Consider the following 16,726-nt stretch of genomic DNA (forward strand, 5'->3'; position numbering starts at 1 on the left):
ATTATTCTTAAACTCAATTTTAAGTTTAAGAAACCTAGAACTTTTTTTAAATCACCGTCATTGTTTGTTCAGCCTCTTTCTGTCGCTGACCTTGTCCGTCCTTCTTTGTGTAAAATATTCTGCCTCTCTCTCCGCAGACGCAGCTGTGCTCCGACTACGGCCACAACCCGCTGATGAAGAAGGTGTTTGAGGTCCACCTTTGCTTCCTGCAGATCAACCAGTCGGAGACGGCGCTCAAACAGGTCTTCACCTCGCTGCGAACCTTCATCTACAAGGTGAGACGCGCTTCCATGACCTTTTTTATTTTGTTCATTCACGTCGCCGCGATGCGTTTGCTGCGTCCCCCTCCCTCCGCGTCCGACAGCCTGTGCGTATCCCTCCCCTTAGTTCCCATGCACGTTTTTCGAGGGCCGCGCCGACATGTGCGCCTCGTTTTGCTACGAGATCCTGAAATGCTGCAACTCCAAGCTGAGTTGCATCCGCAGCGATGCCGCCCACCTGCTCTACTTCCTCATGAAGAGCAACTTCGACTACACCGGGCGCAAGTCCTTCGTCCGAACGCACCTACAGGTCAGGACGGGCCGTCCGGACACCCATGCGCTTTATAATAAGTTGTTTCTTTCTTTGTATTGACACTTAATTGATTCTCTCCTGCTCTCCTCGCCAGGTGGTGATCGCTGTGAGCCAACTGATAGCTGACGTCATTGGGATTGGAAGCACCAGATTTCAGCAGTCTCTGTCCATAATCAATAACTGTGCCAACAGCGACCGAACCATAAAGGTGTTTATTTTTATTTTTTTCATATCTTAAATGTTGAGGGTAATGTTATAATACATTACAGAAAGCTACATTGCTCATCTTATATTTTATATTGTATTCTATTTTAAATTTTGGTGGAAATAACTATTCTTGAGCTGTTTATTAATTATTGTGATATATTGAGCTGTTTATTATTTATTTTTTTCTGTATATATTTTTGAATTCCGTGTACATGACAGTAGTTATTCTGAATAGGGAATATAAAGATAAATAAATGGATAAATATATATTTTTTGAGGCTTTCAAGGTGACTGGCCGACACCACCTGGTTTTCTCACCTGTTTTCAACACCTTCAATGTCCGCCCCAGAATACGGCGTTCCCCTCGGACGTGAAGGACCTGACCAAGCGGATCAGGACGGTTCTGATGGCCACGGCCCAGATGAAGGAGCACGAGAGGGACCCGGAGATGCTGGTGGATCTGCAGTACAGCCTGGCCAAGTCCTACGCCAGCACGCCCGAGCTGCGCAAGACCTGGCTGGACAGCATGGCCCGCATCCACGTCAAGAACGGAGACCTGTCCGAGGTGAGTTCCATCGGGGGAAAACACGGGGGGGGGGGGGCGACTCTTTCGTGGTTCTATGGACGTTCCTTGGGAAGGAATAACACCCAAAGTTCCGCTGAAGAAAAAGCGACAACAGAATCTGCTGAGATTAATTCATTTTGCCAAATCAATGACAGAATTCATTTGACTTTTTGTATGCTGGGGATCAGCTGAATAAGTAATATTATTTATTTTGGCCGGTATAATTGTTATCTTGAAGAAGCTCTTTTAATTGCCGTGAAATATTAAAAAGGAGCTGAGTTTCCATTATTTTCTGCGGGTAAAAGTCTATATCTACAGCTATAGAGTCAGTCTACAGCTGATACTGTTTTTCTAAATATTACATTCTACCAATTTGAGTCGTCTTGATGGTCTTTGTTTGCTTTTCTTGCTCGCAGGCAGCCATGTGCTATGTCCATGTTGCAGCACTGGTGGCAGAGTACCTCCGGAGAAAAGGTGCGTTTCACATCTAAAGCAGATACTGCTGCTTTCTGCCACCCACAGATTTGGCGTTCATTCTCTTAAATAATTTTACAATTATTATATGAGGAGGACAATAGTAAGACTAATATTTCTTTGTTAATGACTGCCGTGTGTTGTCACGTCCTCAGGCATGTTCAAACAAGGCTGCTCAGCCTTCCGTGTGGTGACTCCAAACATCGACGAAGAAGCGTCCATGATGGAAGACGTAGGCATGCAGGACGTCCACTTCAATGAGGTTAGACGCACAAAAAGGAATAATTCTTTTCTTTCTTACATGCTTGCTGATTGCGCTATGCAAAATGTCTCAAGGTTTTTTGGTTTGAGTTGTTTCCCTTGACATTAAGAATGTGATCAGTTACACCAATTTCACCAAAGTGTTGAAACCTTTCGAGGGTATATTCTTTCATGTGCATAATCCATTAACATGCTCAATCCTCTTGTCCCGCAGGACGTCCTGATGGAGCTGCTGGAGGAGTGTGCAGACGGACTGTGGAAAGCCGAGCGTTACGAGCTCATCTGTGACATCTACAAGCTGATTATCCCCATTTACGAGAAGCGGAGGGACTTTGAGGTACGGGGATCTCCATATTCAGCAGAGAGCCCAAACGCAGGACAACGTTTTACCGAAATACTACGTAAAAGGACTGAGGTTATGTGTGTGTCTGCCGTGCACAGAAACTGGCCCACCTGTACGACACGCTGCACCGGGCGTACAGCAAGGTGACGGAGGTGATGCACACGGGGAAAAGGCTGCTGGGAACCTACTTCAGAGTGGCCTTCTTCGGTCAGGTGGGTTCACCCCAATAACACACGGTTTCCCGGCTCAACGACAATGGGGTGCGATGCTGTTTTGTCACTTTCAGAAATTGTGGTCAAGCTACTGTTTTTATTATTAATATATATATATATTTTTTTATAAAATTTAAAGTGGAAATCCATGGGATCTACAAGTCCAGCAACATTTGCCCTCGTCTTTCTTAACTTTCCTCTCTCCAAAATAGCCCTTCTACTGATCGATTGATTTGTTTTGGGGTTTTTATTCTCTGTCACTTGAGGTGGCGGGGATATCTTATCATCCGACGGCAGTTGCTTTTTGTGAATGTTCATCCATATCAACATCATATCCTGGCCGATCAGTGCCTGTTTTCCGGGAAAGGCAGTAGACCCCGCCACCAACAATGGAAGCGGCATATAGAGGAGCGCATATAAAATGCTAATTCATTAAACAACTGTTTCTTATTAGCTAAATAAATATGGGACCAATTACAAATATGGGATTAAAAAAATAATAATAATCGTGCAGATTTCCACTTTAAAAAAGTCGTCCAAACTGGATCTTAACAAGCGCACAGTTATGTATGAGCATGGGAGCTGCAAAGGGGCGTTTAATGATCTTTTTTTTAACAATTTAAAAGACATGACCATGTCTCGTGCCACTCTAATATCCTTTTCTGCTTTTTTATCCTTTTTATAGGCAGCGGTAAGTTATGCATTAGAGCCTCCTAGTGCTCTCTGTGTGGTGTGGTGCTGCTGTGATCCACCTTGTTCCATAGTTTGTTGCTTTGAGCTCTTAGCAGTAACACTCACTCACCACAGCAATGCATGGCGCTCGTACGGTGCTGTTTTGCTCTCATTTGCCAAATTAACTTCTCCTTACATCCTTTCGGACTGTTGTTTTTAACACACCGTATTTCAGGCTCTCGGGGTTTGTCTAACTGACCTGAAATAAAAAACTAAAAAAAAATCAAGAAATTAAACATAATATAGTGACCTATTGGATCTGGGTGTGTTTACTTTTAATAGTGTGCTTTTCCTAGACCCTAAAACCTGGAAACAACCGTGTTCCTCCTAACATGGTGGTTTACCTAACCGGCGGTGCCGTAGTGTGACTTCCTGTTGTTCTTCACTAGTTTGGTCACGTTTATGGCAGTGGTCCTGGAATGTTAATGTTTGTTTTCTGTCGTCCACGACTCCGTAGCAGTACCAGTTTTCTGACTCAGAGACTGAGGTAAATCCCTGTGGAAGCGGCGTCGACATTGAACTACCAACTCCAGATTGTTATGTGTTTAGTGTTCCGATACGGTTGATGGTACCGGTACTCTGAATCTTAATTGCCGTTATTATCTATATTGTCCCTCTGTCTTTATCTCTCGCTTCCCTATCTCCTACGTATACCTTGGTTTAGGGCCACTTAACTAAAATCCCTAATCTTTGAGTGTTGGATGTAAACAGAATGTCATCACACCCGCTTGACGGCGTGAAACTCCCATTTTCTTCCGTCCGTCATTCATTCCGTCTCAAAGCTTTGAACTGACACTTTTTTTTATTTCTTTCATTAATATTTAAACGCTGTCTTTGTGATTAACATTTTTCATTCTTTGAGCTCGTTCAACATTTTAGTTTAAACGTATTTTTAATTAATTGTTGGAATGACCCAGAGCACTCACAGTCGAAACAAGTCTTTTTGGTAACCTTTGGGTAACTAAGTTATTATATTATTATTTATGAATAAAAGGGATGGTTAAGTAATGTTTTCATCTTGTACTGTGCATCTAACCATGTTTGTTTGGGTTTTTTTTACCTCTTCTTAGGGTTTCTTTGAGGATGAAGACGGCAAGGAGTATATTTACAAGGAGCCCAAACTCACGCCCCTGGCGGAGATTTCCCAGAGGCTGCTCAAGCTCTACTCCGACAAGTTTGGCCAAGAGAATGTGAAAATGATACAGGACTCTGGAAGGGTGAGAATTATAATGTACAGTATTTCTGTGTGACGGTTAATTTTGTTTGGTTGTTTCCAGACTGTTCCAATTTGGGTTTTAGTTGTTTTTTGGGGGGGGTTTTTTACATCTTTTTTTTCCCCGTATGGCCAGATAAATCCCAAAGACCTGGACTCCAAGTTCGCCTACATCCAGGTGACCCACGTCACGCCATTCCTGGAGGAGAAGGAGCTGGTGGACCGCAAGACGGACTTTGAGAAGACGCACAACATCCGGCGCTTTGTGTTCGAGATGCCTTTCACCATCTCAGGGAAGAAGCAAGGAGGAGTGGAGGAGCAGTGCAAGCGGAGGACGATATTAACCAGTAGGTGGCATGTTCCCTCAGGGCAGATTAGTGTGCTGAAATAAGTTAAAAAAACTTCTTGATGGATGATGTTTATTTTCACAAGGGTCATTGATGCCAGACATGATATTGTATTCTCTCAGATTGATGCACGGAAGGAAATATGCAAACGTTAACAAAAATGGGGAAATCTTTAAAATAAATAAGTAACTGGTAGATAACAAAGTACAACGTGAATCCATGGTTATTCAGCATATGTTACCTGCTTATTTCAAAAGAGGCTGGTGATCTATTTTAGCCTGAATGGCATTAGCGATTTAATTAAGTTTAAGAAGCATTATGTAACTTTTGGTGTTTGGGATTTGGCGGCCCTACAATTTCAAAAACACGATCCTGCGGTGTCTGAAAACAATTTATTTTACCAAACAAATTTGAACCTTATCGGTCACGTTTCAATAACAGTCTATGTAACAAACGCAAATATAATGTACACCTAGGATATAATGTATACCTAGGTTACAGCGGCCCTTGCATGGACCTCACTGCTTCAGCACTACTGAGTACCGACTGAGTACTCCCACTGCTATCAGCTCACTGTTACCGGTGCAGGTACCAGATGTGCTCGGCCTGGCAGATCGGCTCATACGCGTGAGTCAAAGGGTGAAACAACCCCGTGGCACAATGAAAGTGAGGGCTGGCGCAGAGGTGCCATTCTTCATATTACAAGTCAGTGTAGCATCAAAATTATTTTGAAGCTGTTATTTTAAAGTAAAAAGGTGACATAGTGTTGCTTTAAAATGTCGTTGAAAATGCTTTTTACTTCCCTACAATGAAACAGGCAATGGCCTCCGCAGTTTCAAATGTGTATTTTCTGTTCAATGTTCAATGCTATTATTGTCCTTAAACATTTCTGTGATACTAGAATTTTATTAATGACCCATCGCTACTCAGCAGCACAGAGACGATTTTACATGTTTCTCCCAAAGATTATACATGAATCTACACAATAAAGGGATCCTTCACACTCTGTATGAAAGAGAATGAACACAGATTATCAGTCCTTCAGTGAGGCGTCAATTACTCACGTTACTCAGCAGAAACATCGTGTGCAAATGCGGAAGAATCTGATTAGATTGTGGACATGTCAGCTCTATGTCAAGGACTTCTCTCCCTAATCGCACAGTGGTGTTATTGTTCTGTAGATCTGCAGATACAAAGGTGCATCCTTATCTCTTTGTTATGTAACAGTGCGTTGCATTCAAGGGCCACGCGGGCCCGACCGTCAGACCCCAAAACTGTGAAAGTCAACAAAGGAGAAGCAAAAAACACCCGTTTTCTCCCCCAAGCCGCCCCTCCCTTCCCCCCCCACCCCTTCCCCCCCATTCATTCTCCTCCCGGTCCCCCCAGCTACACACTGCTTCCCGTACGTGAAGAAGCGCATCGCGGTGATGTACCAGCACCACACCGACCTGAACCCCATTGAGGTGGCCATCGACGAGATGAGCAAGAAGGTGGCGGAGATCCGGCAGCTGTGCTCCTCCAGCGAGGTGGACATGATCCGCCTGCAGCTCAAGCTCCAGGGCAGCATCTGCGTCCAGGTCCGGACCACTCTCAAGTCACAATGCTGCTCTCTCACACACACACACATACAATTCCCCTCATCAATGACACAAACTGACGTGACCTTAACACCCACCTTCAGGTGAACGCCGGTCCGCTGGCGTACGCCCGAGCGTTTCTGGACAACACCAGCACCAAGAAGTATCCGGACAACAAGGTCAAGCAGCTCAAGGAGGTGTTCAGGTGAGACGCAAAATAGGGTTGATGATAATGGGGTTCTTATCTGTAGGCACTGGCACTCACGCTCATGGTTTGTTTGTATTGCACAATTCCCGCGAGCAGGCAGTTCGTGGAGGCCTGCGGTCACGGCCTGGGCATCAATGAGCGGCTCATCAAAGAGGACCAGCAGGAGTACCACGACGAGATGAAGGCCAACTACCGAGACCTCGCCCGAGAGCTGTCGGTCATCATGCACGAGCAGGTAAGCGCGCCGCTGGAAGCTGGTCTTACCAGAAGGAAGACCTTTGCCTTTGACGCTGAGCTTGGAATTTTAATGAATCCGATTAGAGCCCGGGGGATATATATCATTATAGTATGGATATCATGATATGAGACTGGATATCGTCTGGGTTTTGGTTATGATTGTGGTAAAACCGTGATGTAGTTAAATGTTGTCAAGCTGCTGGGTTGCATTATCCACATTACTAATGATTGTTTCTAAGTGTCTTGCGTGTAACTATATTATGAAAGCATCGATAGTCATCTCCAAAATATTGTCAAACGATTAATATCGAAGTATGATGTATGTGATTTTTTCAATAATGCCCAGCCTTAACCTGAGTGGCATTTCCTATCTGATATTTGATTGGTAATGTAATGTTTTATAACACCTTGTTTCTCCTGTTTTTTTTACCTTTGTGCTGACATGAGCAGATCGGATGGTAATGCATCGTAACTTAAACACATTGTTCGTCCTCCGAAGTCTGCGGTACGGCCTGTCGACAAGCCTCTCCCTGTTGTTTCCCTCTCTCGCAGATCAGTCCCGTTGAGGACGGCATGAAGCACGTTCTTCCCGACTCGCTCCAGATCTTCAACGCCATCAGCGGAACGCCGGCGGGCGCCACCATCCAGGGCGTCCCCAGCTCGTCCTCTGTGGTGTGAGACCGGAGACCCCCTCCACGCTGCTCTCCTCCTTCTCCTCCTTTCGTCATCGGACCTTTTCACTGTGCAGTGACGGAGGAAGTTCCACCTTGACAAAGGAAAGAGGCGATGGGCCAATGCGGGAGATATGACTAGGAAGCTGGAAGGTGGGGAAAAAACTGTGTCCCCCTGAGAAGCTCGGGAGGTCTCTTCCCTCCCTAAGAAGATATCCCTGTTGGAACCTGACGATATGCATGACGTCGGTCCCCGCCCCGCGTTCCCTTTTGATAACTTTTCCGATTTCACTTTGTATGTACAGTATTTCACCTTTTTATAACGTCTCTATATCGATGTCGGGATGAACAGTATATGCTGCACACGACGCTCATTTCCCTTGGACGTGAAGTTCCATTTCTACGAGGCGGCGGATTCCGCAGAGGAGCCTCTGTGAAATGACTATAATGCATTTGACCTTAATCACTTCAATGTCTTAGAATGGGTGAGACTTTTTCAAAATATTTAAAGCCATTTACAGTCAGCGTATTCCAAATTGTTTATTTGTGTATGTAAAAAATGGACTGTGTGCAATATTTGTCTTCTTTTCTTTTTTTTTTTTTTTTTTTTGCTAAATATCTGGCTGTGTGGGGCGTATACACTGTAAAGATGACGTTCACCTTCTTGCCAAAGCAGTGAGGCAGAGGAGACTAGACCTACTGTGGAAGAAATATGAAGCTTTTACCATTTTAGTGTTTATCCAAATGTTAATAAAAAAATGTTTTATATTCGGGAGGCAATGGGTTTTGTTTTTATTTTTATTTTTTATTTAACAGAAAATCACTGTTCTGCTGTAAACTGAAATGTTCCCTAATGCTTTTCTTTAAAATAAATAAGAGTCCCTCCTATTTCTGCACTTCTACAAATGAGTAGAGTGAGTTATTTAATAAGGTGTATAAAGTGTCTGGATCATGTACAACTCACTCTTGACGCTGCGACATTCTTGTGTTTCCTACATAAGGAAACCATAAAAAGGACACACTGCACGCTCAGCGTTCTGGGAGACAAATCAGGGGTTTAATAACGACCATAAAGTGCAGGTCTAGACCTCGCACTCTGAGCGCAAAGGGATCGATTGTGAACCGCTCCCGCTGTGTGCAAGTGTCGAGAGTTTTCAAACGTCAAAGGATAACAAGCAGAAGCCACCATGACTGGTGAGTTGGAAAAATATGTCTGCGTATATTATTTTAAATCACCATTAACTGTGGTTTTACAAACTATTCGGCACGCCTTTGGTTTAAAGGGAGTTAGTTATGTATTGTAAACTGATTTTATTGTGCACACAGATAAAGAGGATCCTAAAACCAGGACAAGGGGGAAGGTAAATGAAACTTGATTCATAAAAATAGTTTATGATCATGTGCAGTTCTGAGTTTTGTCTGAAGAAAATGTTTAACCCTCAATTTTTTTATTTAAACAATTCAAATTTGATCAAGTCTAAAATAATTTCAATATTTTTTTATTGTATTATCATTCAATATTAATTATATGTAATATTACATTTGCAATATTTTATTATGATAATTACACGTCACTTCAAAGTGATAGCAATATGACTTGTATTATACTGTAGAAATGGTAAATACTATAATATATATTGTATATTTGTAATTAATGTCTAATTTTTCTATCAGAATGTGCAGGTGTGTGGCTATCCTCTGAGCATTTTCTTCATTGTGGTGAATGAGTTTTGTGAGAGGTTCTCCTACTATGGCATGCGAGGTGAGAACACATTCATGCACTTTCAACACTAAATATCACCCGGTTACGGCCCAGTTTTCCATCTGTTATGTGCTACAAATGCAACAAGCCCTTTCTCCTCCTGCTGGCAGCCGTGCTGGTGCTGTACTTCAGGTATTTCCTGAAGTGGGACGATGACCTGGCCACCTCCATCTACCACGCCTTCGTGGCTCTCTGCTACCTCACCCCAATTCTGGGGGCCATCGTGGCCGACTCTTGGCTGGGGAAGTTTAAGTGAGCGTCCGTATCCAGCTCCATTACAGTTGCATTAATTGTCGATCTTGGATAGAACTGTTGATCATGTGGCAACAAAGGACTGGATTATTGTTTCAACAAGAAAATACAAATATAATACCAAATCTGAAATCTACATTTTAAATAATGTCCAATACCGATCCAAACCACCGTTGTATTGGGGCCATAAAAACATAATGACAGACATTAATTCAAATTTTCTGCAATAGCGACCTTATACATCTATGTGTTAAATGTTAATTTTTCCTATAATATCTGACATTTTCTAATGCATGACAGGGTCACTCAAATTCATGACTCGGCCCTGGAAAATTGTAGTGCATGAAATCTATTATTGCATTTTTTTCTTTGTTAAAGTAGGTGATGATCCCTAATTTGGTTCAAAACACATTTTGGTCCAAATGCATTTTGGAGGAACATAGACCTAAACTGGGTAGCATTCCCCACCTCCAGTTATCCCAGAAAGCTTCCACATTGCAACCCTGTTTTAGTCCGGTATCTCACCAGTGTCCAGGTGGTACCTTGATTTACGAGTGCTCTAACATACGAGTTTTCCGAGTTACGAGCCGTCGTTCCGTCGACTTTTTGTATTGATTTGCGAGCAAAAATGTGAGTTACGAGCATCGAGCTTCAGGTGCGCCGTCGCTAGTTGGCGTGGCGAGCGAATCCGGCCAGCATCCCGCGTCTCACTCGTTCTCCTCACGTGGTTACCTGACCGTGGAAGCATCTCTTTTGTGTTTCGTGCTCGCGTTTTGTGCTTTTTGTGCCGTTATTTTGCCCAACCAAAATACAATTCTAACCATGGGTCCTAAGAAAGTAGGTGCTGGGAAGAAGAAGCGGATGATGTCGACTGAATTAAAGCATGAAATCATAGCGAAAGTGAAGTGAAAATAAATAAATAAATAAATAGTAGCAATTAAGTTCAGCAATAAAGTGTAGCAACAAACGAAAGCGACCGAAAAAGCACGAAACAAAACAAACTCCTCCAACCTCCTCCGCCTATCTCCTCCACCCTCCACCTCCGCCAGCATCTTCCGTTAGTCCAAGTCGTCTGATCTCCAAGGTAAATACACTTTAAATTGGAGTGTTTTTTGGGGGGCTGGAACGGATAAATGGCATTTCAATTAATTTCAACGGGGAAAATTGATTTGCTATACGAGCAGATTGAATTACGAGCTCTGTCATGGAACAAATTAAACTCGTAAGTCAAAGTACCACTGTATTGGCCCATCCATATTTTGAACTCACCCAAATTAGTAAACCAGTACAGCCTGTGCGTTTGAATGCTTAATTTCCGGACGAATCCGTGACAGCCTCTCTTATATTCTTCCTGCAGGACGATCATTTATCTGTCCATCGTCTACGCCGTCGGCCAGATCGTGATGGCCGTCAGCGCCGTCCACGACATCACAGACACCGACAGAGACGGGACGCCTGACAACATGACCTTCCACGTGTGGGTATTTTTTTTATTGCGGCGAAACTGGCTTCAAAATCCAACATGGTCTCCGCTAATCAGCGCGCACGCGTTAAATATTAACAGAGTTGCTGCTTCTTGTTCCCAAACTCGTAGCTCGCTGTCCATGGTGGGTCTTTTCCTCATCGCTCTGGGAACGGGAGGCATCAAGCCCTGCGTGGCCGCCTTCGGTGGAGACCAGTTTCAGGATCACCAGGTCGGAGCGAAACTGATGAACGGAGACGTTGGCCGGACGACGCTCTCCCGCGTAAACCCGCGGCGTCCGTTCCACAGCGTGCACGCGGCCGCTCACCGGCGTCTCTTGCTCTCTCTCTCTGCAGCAAAGACAGCGGAGCACCTTCTTCTCCGTCTTCTACTTGTGCATCAACGCGGGGAGTCTTCTATCAACGATTATCACGCCGATCCTAAGGGGTGCGTTTCATTGAGAAGGAAAGTCATTGAGAAGGAAGTTTGATACCGTACTGATTGGTGGTGTTGGACGGTATGTTAAAAGAGGGATTGCCCTCAAACAGTCCATTCATTGTTTCTGTCGCCCGCCCCACTTCAGCCCAGGAGTGTGGAATCCACATCCCGCAGAAATGCTACCCGCTGGCCTTTGGCGTCCCCGCCGCGCTCATGGTGGTGGCTCTCGGTACGTCTTGTGTTTTGAGGTTACCGAGCAACGGTCGGATGTGCCCTACGCACCCTTTCCGGGTAAAAGTGTGTGAAACACGCACAGCAAATGCACCCGATGTGTTGCTCCTACAGTGGTGTTCATCGCGGGGAGCGGAATGTACTACAAAGCTGAGCCCCAGGGGAACATCATGCTGGATGTGTGCAAATGCATTGGGGTAGGTTGGGGGAAACCCCCTATTGGCGTGTTCACATTCGCGTAAACACGGCCACGGTAATATCAGAGGTTCCTAAAATGTTCGTTTTGATCTCCCGCCATTCAGTTTGCCGTAAAGAATCGCTTCAGGCACAGAAGCGACAGCTATCCAAAGAGAACTCACTGGATGGACTGGGCAGAAGAGAAATACGATGTAGGGGTTTTATATCATGTTATTTATATCATGTCTGCTCGCAAAAAATATATATATAAATAAAAATAAAAAGCCCAAAACGCAGCGTCAGCAACTGATATTTTCTATTTCTGCACCTGTAGAAACTTCTTATTGCTCAAATCAAAATGGTGCTCAAGGTCCTCTTCCTCTACATCCCACTGCCTATGTTCTGGACATTGTTTGACCAAAAGGTACGTTTAAATAAGCTTGAAATGAGTTTTGTCGACGGAGCTTTTAAAGTCTTGATTTTGTCAACAGATAAAGTCGAAAATTCCGCCCTTCCCTCCACAGGGCTCTAGATGGACCCTGCAGGCCACCACCATGGACGGGAACTTTGGATTTCTCATCCTACAGCCCGACCAAATGCAAGTACGCCAAATCAGCTTTGTGGCGTCGGGGCGGATCGAACTGTGAAACCAATCGTCGTTTGGGAACGAACTCACCCGTTGATTTCCGTTTTTTTGGTAAGACGGTGAACCCCATTTTGATCCTGACGCTGGTGCCTCTGATGGACAGCGTCATTTATCCCCTGATCAAAAAGTGCGGCCTGAACTTCACGTAAGTCCTGAGGTGACCCCGTGAAGATGAGATAAGGTTAGATAATACAATATGAGATAAGATTAGAAAAAAAAATGTAATATAAATATGTGCTGATTCCACAGACCTCTGAAGAGGATGACAGTGGGGATGTTTTTGGCAGCCATGGCGTTCGTGGCGGCCTCCCTGGTTCAGGTTGAAATCAACGTAAGGATCTACACAGAAACATTGTATACACCATATCACGGCTTCATTCCATAAAACACACAAAATCCAAACAGTCATTCCTTATATAATCAATGTTTTTTGTTTTGTTTTTTAAGCATGATTAGAAAATTTTAACTACTTCTTCCTGAGCGCCCCTCGAGAGATCGTTAAAAAAAAAAGGCGTAAGTCACGAGATGTACCACTTGTTTTGTTTCCTTTGCAGAAAACACTGCCCACCTTCCCCTCGGCCGCGCAGACCCAGCTCAAGTTAGTCAACATGGGAGCGAGGCCCCTGACCGTAGTTCTGCCTGACAGTACGGTGCAACTCGCCGCCGGCCAGGTACGTCAGACGAAACCCTGCAGACAAAAAGGACAAGAATAAAAAATTCTAAAAAAAAGCGAACATTCCACGACATGACGGTTGCCCGTTATTTTTCTTTTAATCGCGCCGACAAACATTCCCTTTTTGGTGTCACAGGCCGGCGAGAATTACCTCACGTTCGACGGAGGCAACTTCACAGTTTCGGTAGAGAATCCCCCGACGAGTCGGAACGTCAGTTTGGGTTTGGGGAAGCGCCACACGCTCCTCTTCCCCTCAAACACCAGCGACAGATGGATATTGGTGAGTTACGACCGCGACGTGGGGACGGAGCACGGGCACGGGCGCGGAGGAAATATTTCGATGAGGGGGGAAAAACCCCAAAATGTAACCGCGGTGTCTCCCATCGCAGACGAGCGATTTGAACGCCAAGCCAGAACAGGGCAACAACGCCGTGAGGTCAGTTTGACTGTCGTGAATTGTGATGGCTGAAGTTGGTTGTGGCTCATTATGGTTCCACTATTTGCTGAGAGTGATTTTGTGTTGTTTTTTTTCTTCTTTATTTTCCACACGCAAACACTTTTTCAGATTTGTCAACGGGATGAACTCGGCGGTCAACGTATCGGGCGCTGCAGGGGACTACGTTCTAATAGAAGCGTCTTCTTATTCCAACTACTCTCCACTGCGCAACGGAAAGTAAGCGCTTCACGGTTTTTATTTCCATCACGTTTCGCTGTCCTTATACACTGTTTTTTTTAGAGGTGTTCAAGTAAAAATGCATCTCTGACGGACAACTCTTCGATGTAATTTGAAATCATATTTATTAACGGAGAACAGTTTTGCGTTTGGGCGCCCGGGCTCTACCGCTCGTTCACTCCCGGTGAGGAGGACGGCAAACATAGGCGGACTTAATGAGCTGGAAATATCGGAGCGATGAGCTGAAATCCCCCCCACCGGATAGAGGAGTAGAGCCCAACAGACGGAGGAGGTGGGGTTGGAGGGAGCGCAGCAGAGCAGGCAGCAGAGCAGGCAGCAGAGCAGGCAGCAGAGCAGGCAGCAGAGCAGGCAGCAGAGCAGGCAGCAGAGCAGGAAGGATCGGCCGCTTAAATAGGCCGGCGCGGCGCGGCGCCGTCGAGTTGTCTTGACAGAAACTGGCTCCGCGAAGCCTACACCTCAATTTACGCATGCGGCGCTAAATAACTGGAAGAAAACGCCCTTTCTGTCCCGCTCCACAGATCCATCTTTACCATCGAAAACAGCACAGCATCTTGCGAATACTCGAGGGAATTTGGATTCGGGGCCTCTTACACGTTCATCATTCCCAGCTATTTCACCATCGGACCTAATGTAAGTGAACGGTGTCAGACACGGGACAAGAAATAGGCAAAATATTGGGAATTGGAAAGATTTTTTTTTTTTTTTTTTTTTAATCCGACTCAAATGTAAAAATGTAAAAAACATGTAAAAGTAAATGTGTTTTTCTTAGTTGCTGGTTACTAGTGTCTCTTATAATTGCTCGCGGGCATGACCGTCACACTGACCTTCTATTCCATCTGTTCTGCGCGAGAGAAGTGACAGACGTACCTTTGTGCTCGCAGTGTGGGGAAGCCATCGTGGCGGCCGAAGACATCAAGCCCAACACGGTGCACATGGCCTTACAGATCCCACAGTACTTCCTCATCACAGCTGGGGAAGTGGTGTTCTCCGTCACCGGTCTGGAGTTCTCCTACTCACAGGTAGATCCCATGTATATCACGCATAACGCTGCCTTTACGCTCTGGAAGGGGGTTGATTTGCGAGGTGGGAATGATCTTCATGTTTTTTGTTGTTGTTGTTGTTGTTTTTTTCCCTTCTCTTCCACACAGCGGGAGCCCCCTTTATCTTATTTCGCTTTTCCTGACCTTCCTCCCTCTCTCACCTTCAGGCTCCAAGCAACATGAAAGCCGTGCTCCAGGCCGGCTGGCTGTTCACCGTGGCCGCCGGAAACTTCAATGTGCTGATTGTGGCCGAGCTGGCACAGATTTCTCAGCAGGTACGAAAGTTTTTCCGCTCCTACACCCCCGAGAAAAATGGACAGACATTTTTACGGGATCGGAATAGCCCCCGCCCCCCCTTCCTCCCATGCTCAGGGTGTCAAAAAAGGGGGGTAAAGTTCAAGGGAAACAAGCAAGAAACAGGCAAACAAAGACAGCCTCATTCTGCTGTACATGACAGTATTCAACATTATAGAGTATAACAGTAAGACAAAAAAACACAGGTACATCAGGTACATATTCAATAAATGGAAACCAAATCTATCTGCCTGTCTGTCTGTCGGTCTGTCTCTCTGTCTGTCTGTCCGTCTGGGTGTTTTTTGATGGTGGACAAAGGCCACAGTGTTCTGTCATCAGCAGCCACCTCTGTGAATAGTAATAGTTGTAAAGGTTATGACCAAGAGTGTGACCCTCCTGTTTGCTCCTCCTCCTCCTCCAGTGGGCAGAGTACGCCCTCTTCGCCTCCCTCCTGGTCGCTGTGTGTCTGATCTTCTCCGTCATGGCTCATTTCTACACCTACACCGACCCCGCGGAGATCGAGGCCCAGTTCCAGGCGAAGGACGACGATGAAGATAATAAAGAGCGGCTCGATAAAAAAGACATTCAGATGGACACGAAAGACACGTCCAAGCACAGCAATCATGTCAAAGAAATGAAAATGTAAATAACTTTAAAAGCATGCTCACGAGAGTATGTGTGTGTGTGTGTGTGTGTGTGTGTGTGTGTGTGTGTGTGTGTGTGTGTGTGTGTGTGTGTGTGTGTGTGTGTGTGTGTGTGTGTGTGTGTGTGTGTGTGAGAAAGCAAGTGTCAGAGGAAATAAAATGTGTGATGTGAAAGGGAGAGATCATACATATTCCTATTTACAAAATATCCCAACAATACATGTGATATTTTGTAAATGTATCAACTAAAACACAAATAGATTTGTTGGCAGTTGTAAACTATGTTAGATCGAAGTTTGAAAAGAGCCCTGTGACATGGGCCAAGTAATTCCACATTTTTCTATTTATGTGTACAATTATACAATTTAACCTTTCAAATAAATATGATCATGTTTAAAACAAAATGTGAACTATTAATTGGCTTTCCCCTTTAATACTGATGGGGGAATAGTACAAAGCCCTTTGTCTTGTGAAGTAGCTGTTATCAAATTCAGTACTGGTAAAAAAAAAGTTCTGCTGAATTCCTTAAATTTGATTCCATGAGTCATCAGAAGAAGAATCTTTAATCTTCACGCAACACACCAAAACACATGCATACACACACACACATGCAAATGCTTTTGTATGGTGGCCAGTGAAATGAGGCCTCTGCATTTGACCCATCCTGGCTTGTCCTTCCTCTGGGGCGGCAGCCAGGAGAAGTGGGCAGCATTCGTCGACGCGCCTGGGGACCTGGTAACGAGTGTCCATCGCTGGTCAGACAATGATGTGTGCATGTTTTGGGTGGGGGTCC

General features: G+C 44.8%; 2 protein-coding genes across 4 annotated transcripts in view; both read left to right on the forward strand.

Moving 5' to 3' along the window:
* LOC307244121 (dedicator of cytokinesis protein 9) overlaps positions 1-8,516 on the forward strand; it is a 77,971-nt gene extending 69,455 nt beyond the window's left edge. For 2 of the 3 annotated variants that reach the window (XM_080019164.1, XM_080019167.1), the window contains exons 40-53: positions 138-275; positions 388-570; positions 668-781; positions 1,130-1,345; positions 1,762-1,819; positions 1,975-2,081; positions 2,295-2,417; positions 2,522-2,635; positions 4,438-4,584; positions 4,717-4,927; positions 6,314-6,504; positions 6,609-6,709; positions 6,809-6,947; positions 7,502-8,516. In XM_080019164.1, coding sequence (XP_079875290.1) covers positions 138-275; positions 388-570; positions 668-781; positions 1,130-1,345; positions 1,762-1,819; positions 1,975-2,081; positions 2,295-2,417; positions 2,522-2,635; positions 4,438-4,584; positions 4,717-4,927; positions 6,314-6,504; positions 6,609-6,709; positions 6,809-6,947; positions 7,502-7,627 — 1,968 coding nt within the window. In that variant the 3' untranslated portion in view covers positions 7,628-8,516. Of the gene's footprint in view, positions 1-137; positions 276-387; positions 571-667; positions 782-1,129; positions 1,346-1,761; positions 1,820-1,974; positions 2,082-2,294; positions 2,418-2,521; positions 2,636-3,824; positions 3,855-4,437; positions 4,585-4,716; positions 4,928-6,313; positions 6,505-6,608; positions 6,710-6,808; positions 6,948-7,501 lie in introns of all 3 variants that reach the window. The other variant, XM_080019166.1, reaches the window with a different exon arrangement.
* A 291-nt stretch (positions 8,517-8,807) lies between these two features.
* Positions 8,808-15,935, forward strand: slc15a1a (solute carrier family 15 member 1a; the record flags this gene model as incomplete). The annotated part of the gene is made up of 22 exons (XM_080018854.1): positions 8,808-8,814; positions 8,947-8,981; positions 9,304-9,382; positions 9,493-9,634; positions 10,992-11,111; positions 11,229-11,328; positions 11,453-11,543; positions 11,680-11,763; positions 11,880-11,962; positions 12,068-12,154; positions 12,277-12,366; positions 12,467-12,544; positions 12,645-12,733; positions 12,838-12,919; positions 13,143-13,259; positions 13,398-13,541; positions 13,651-13,697; positions 13,827-13,934; positions 14,474-14,585; positions 14,837-14,974; positions 15,163-15,270; positions 15,711-15,935. The coding sequence occupies 22 exons, from the start codon at positions 8,808-8,810 to the stop codon at positions 15,933-15,935; spliced, it is 2,166 nt and encodes a 721-aa protein (XP_079874980.1).
* Between the last annotated feature and the right edge of the window lie 791 nt (positions 15,936-16,726).

The sequence above is a fragment of the Zeus faber genome, assembly GCF_960531495.2.
Source record: "Zeus faber genome assembly, chromosome: 18".
NCBI lineage: Eukaryota > Metazoa > Chordata > Actinopteri > Zeiformes > Zeidae > Zeus > Zeus faber.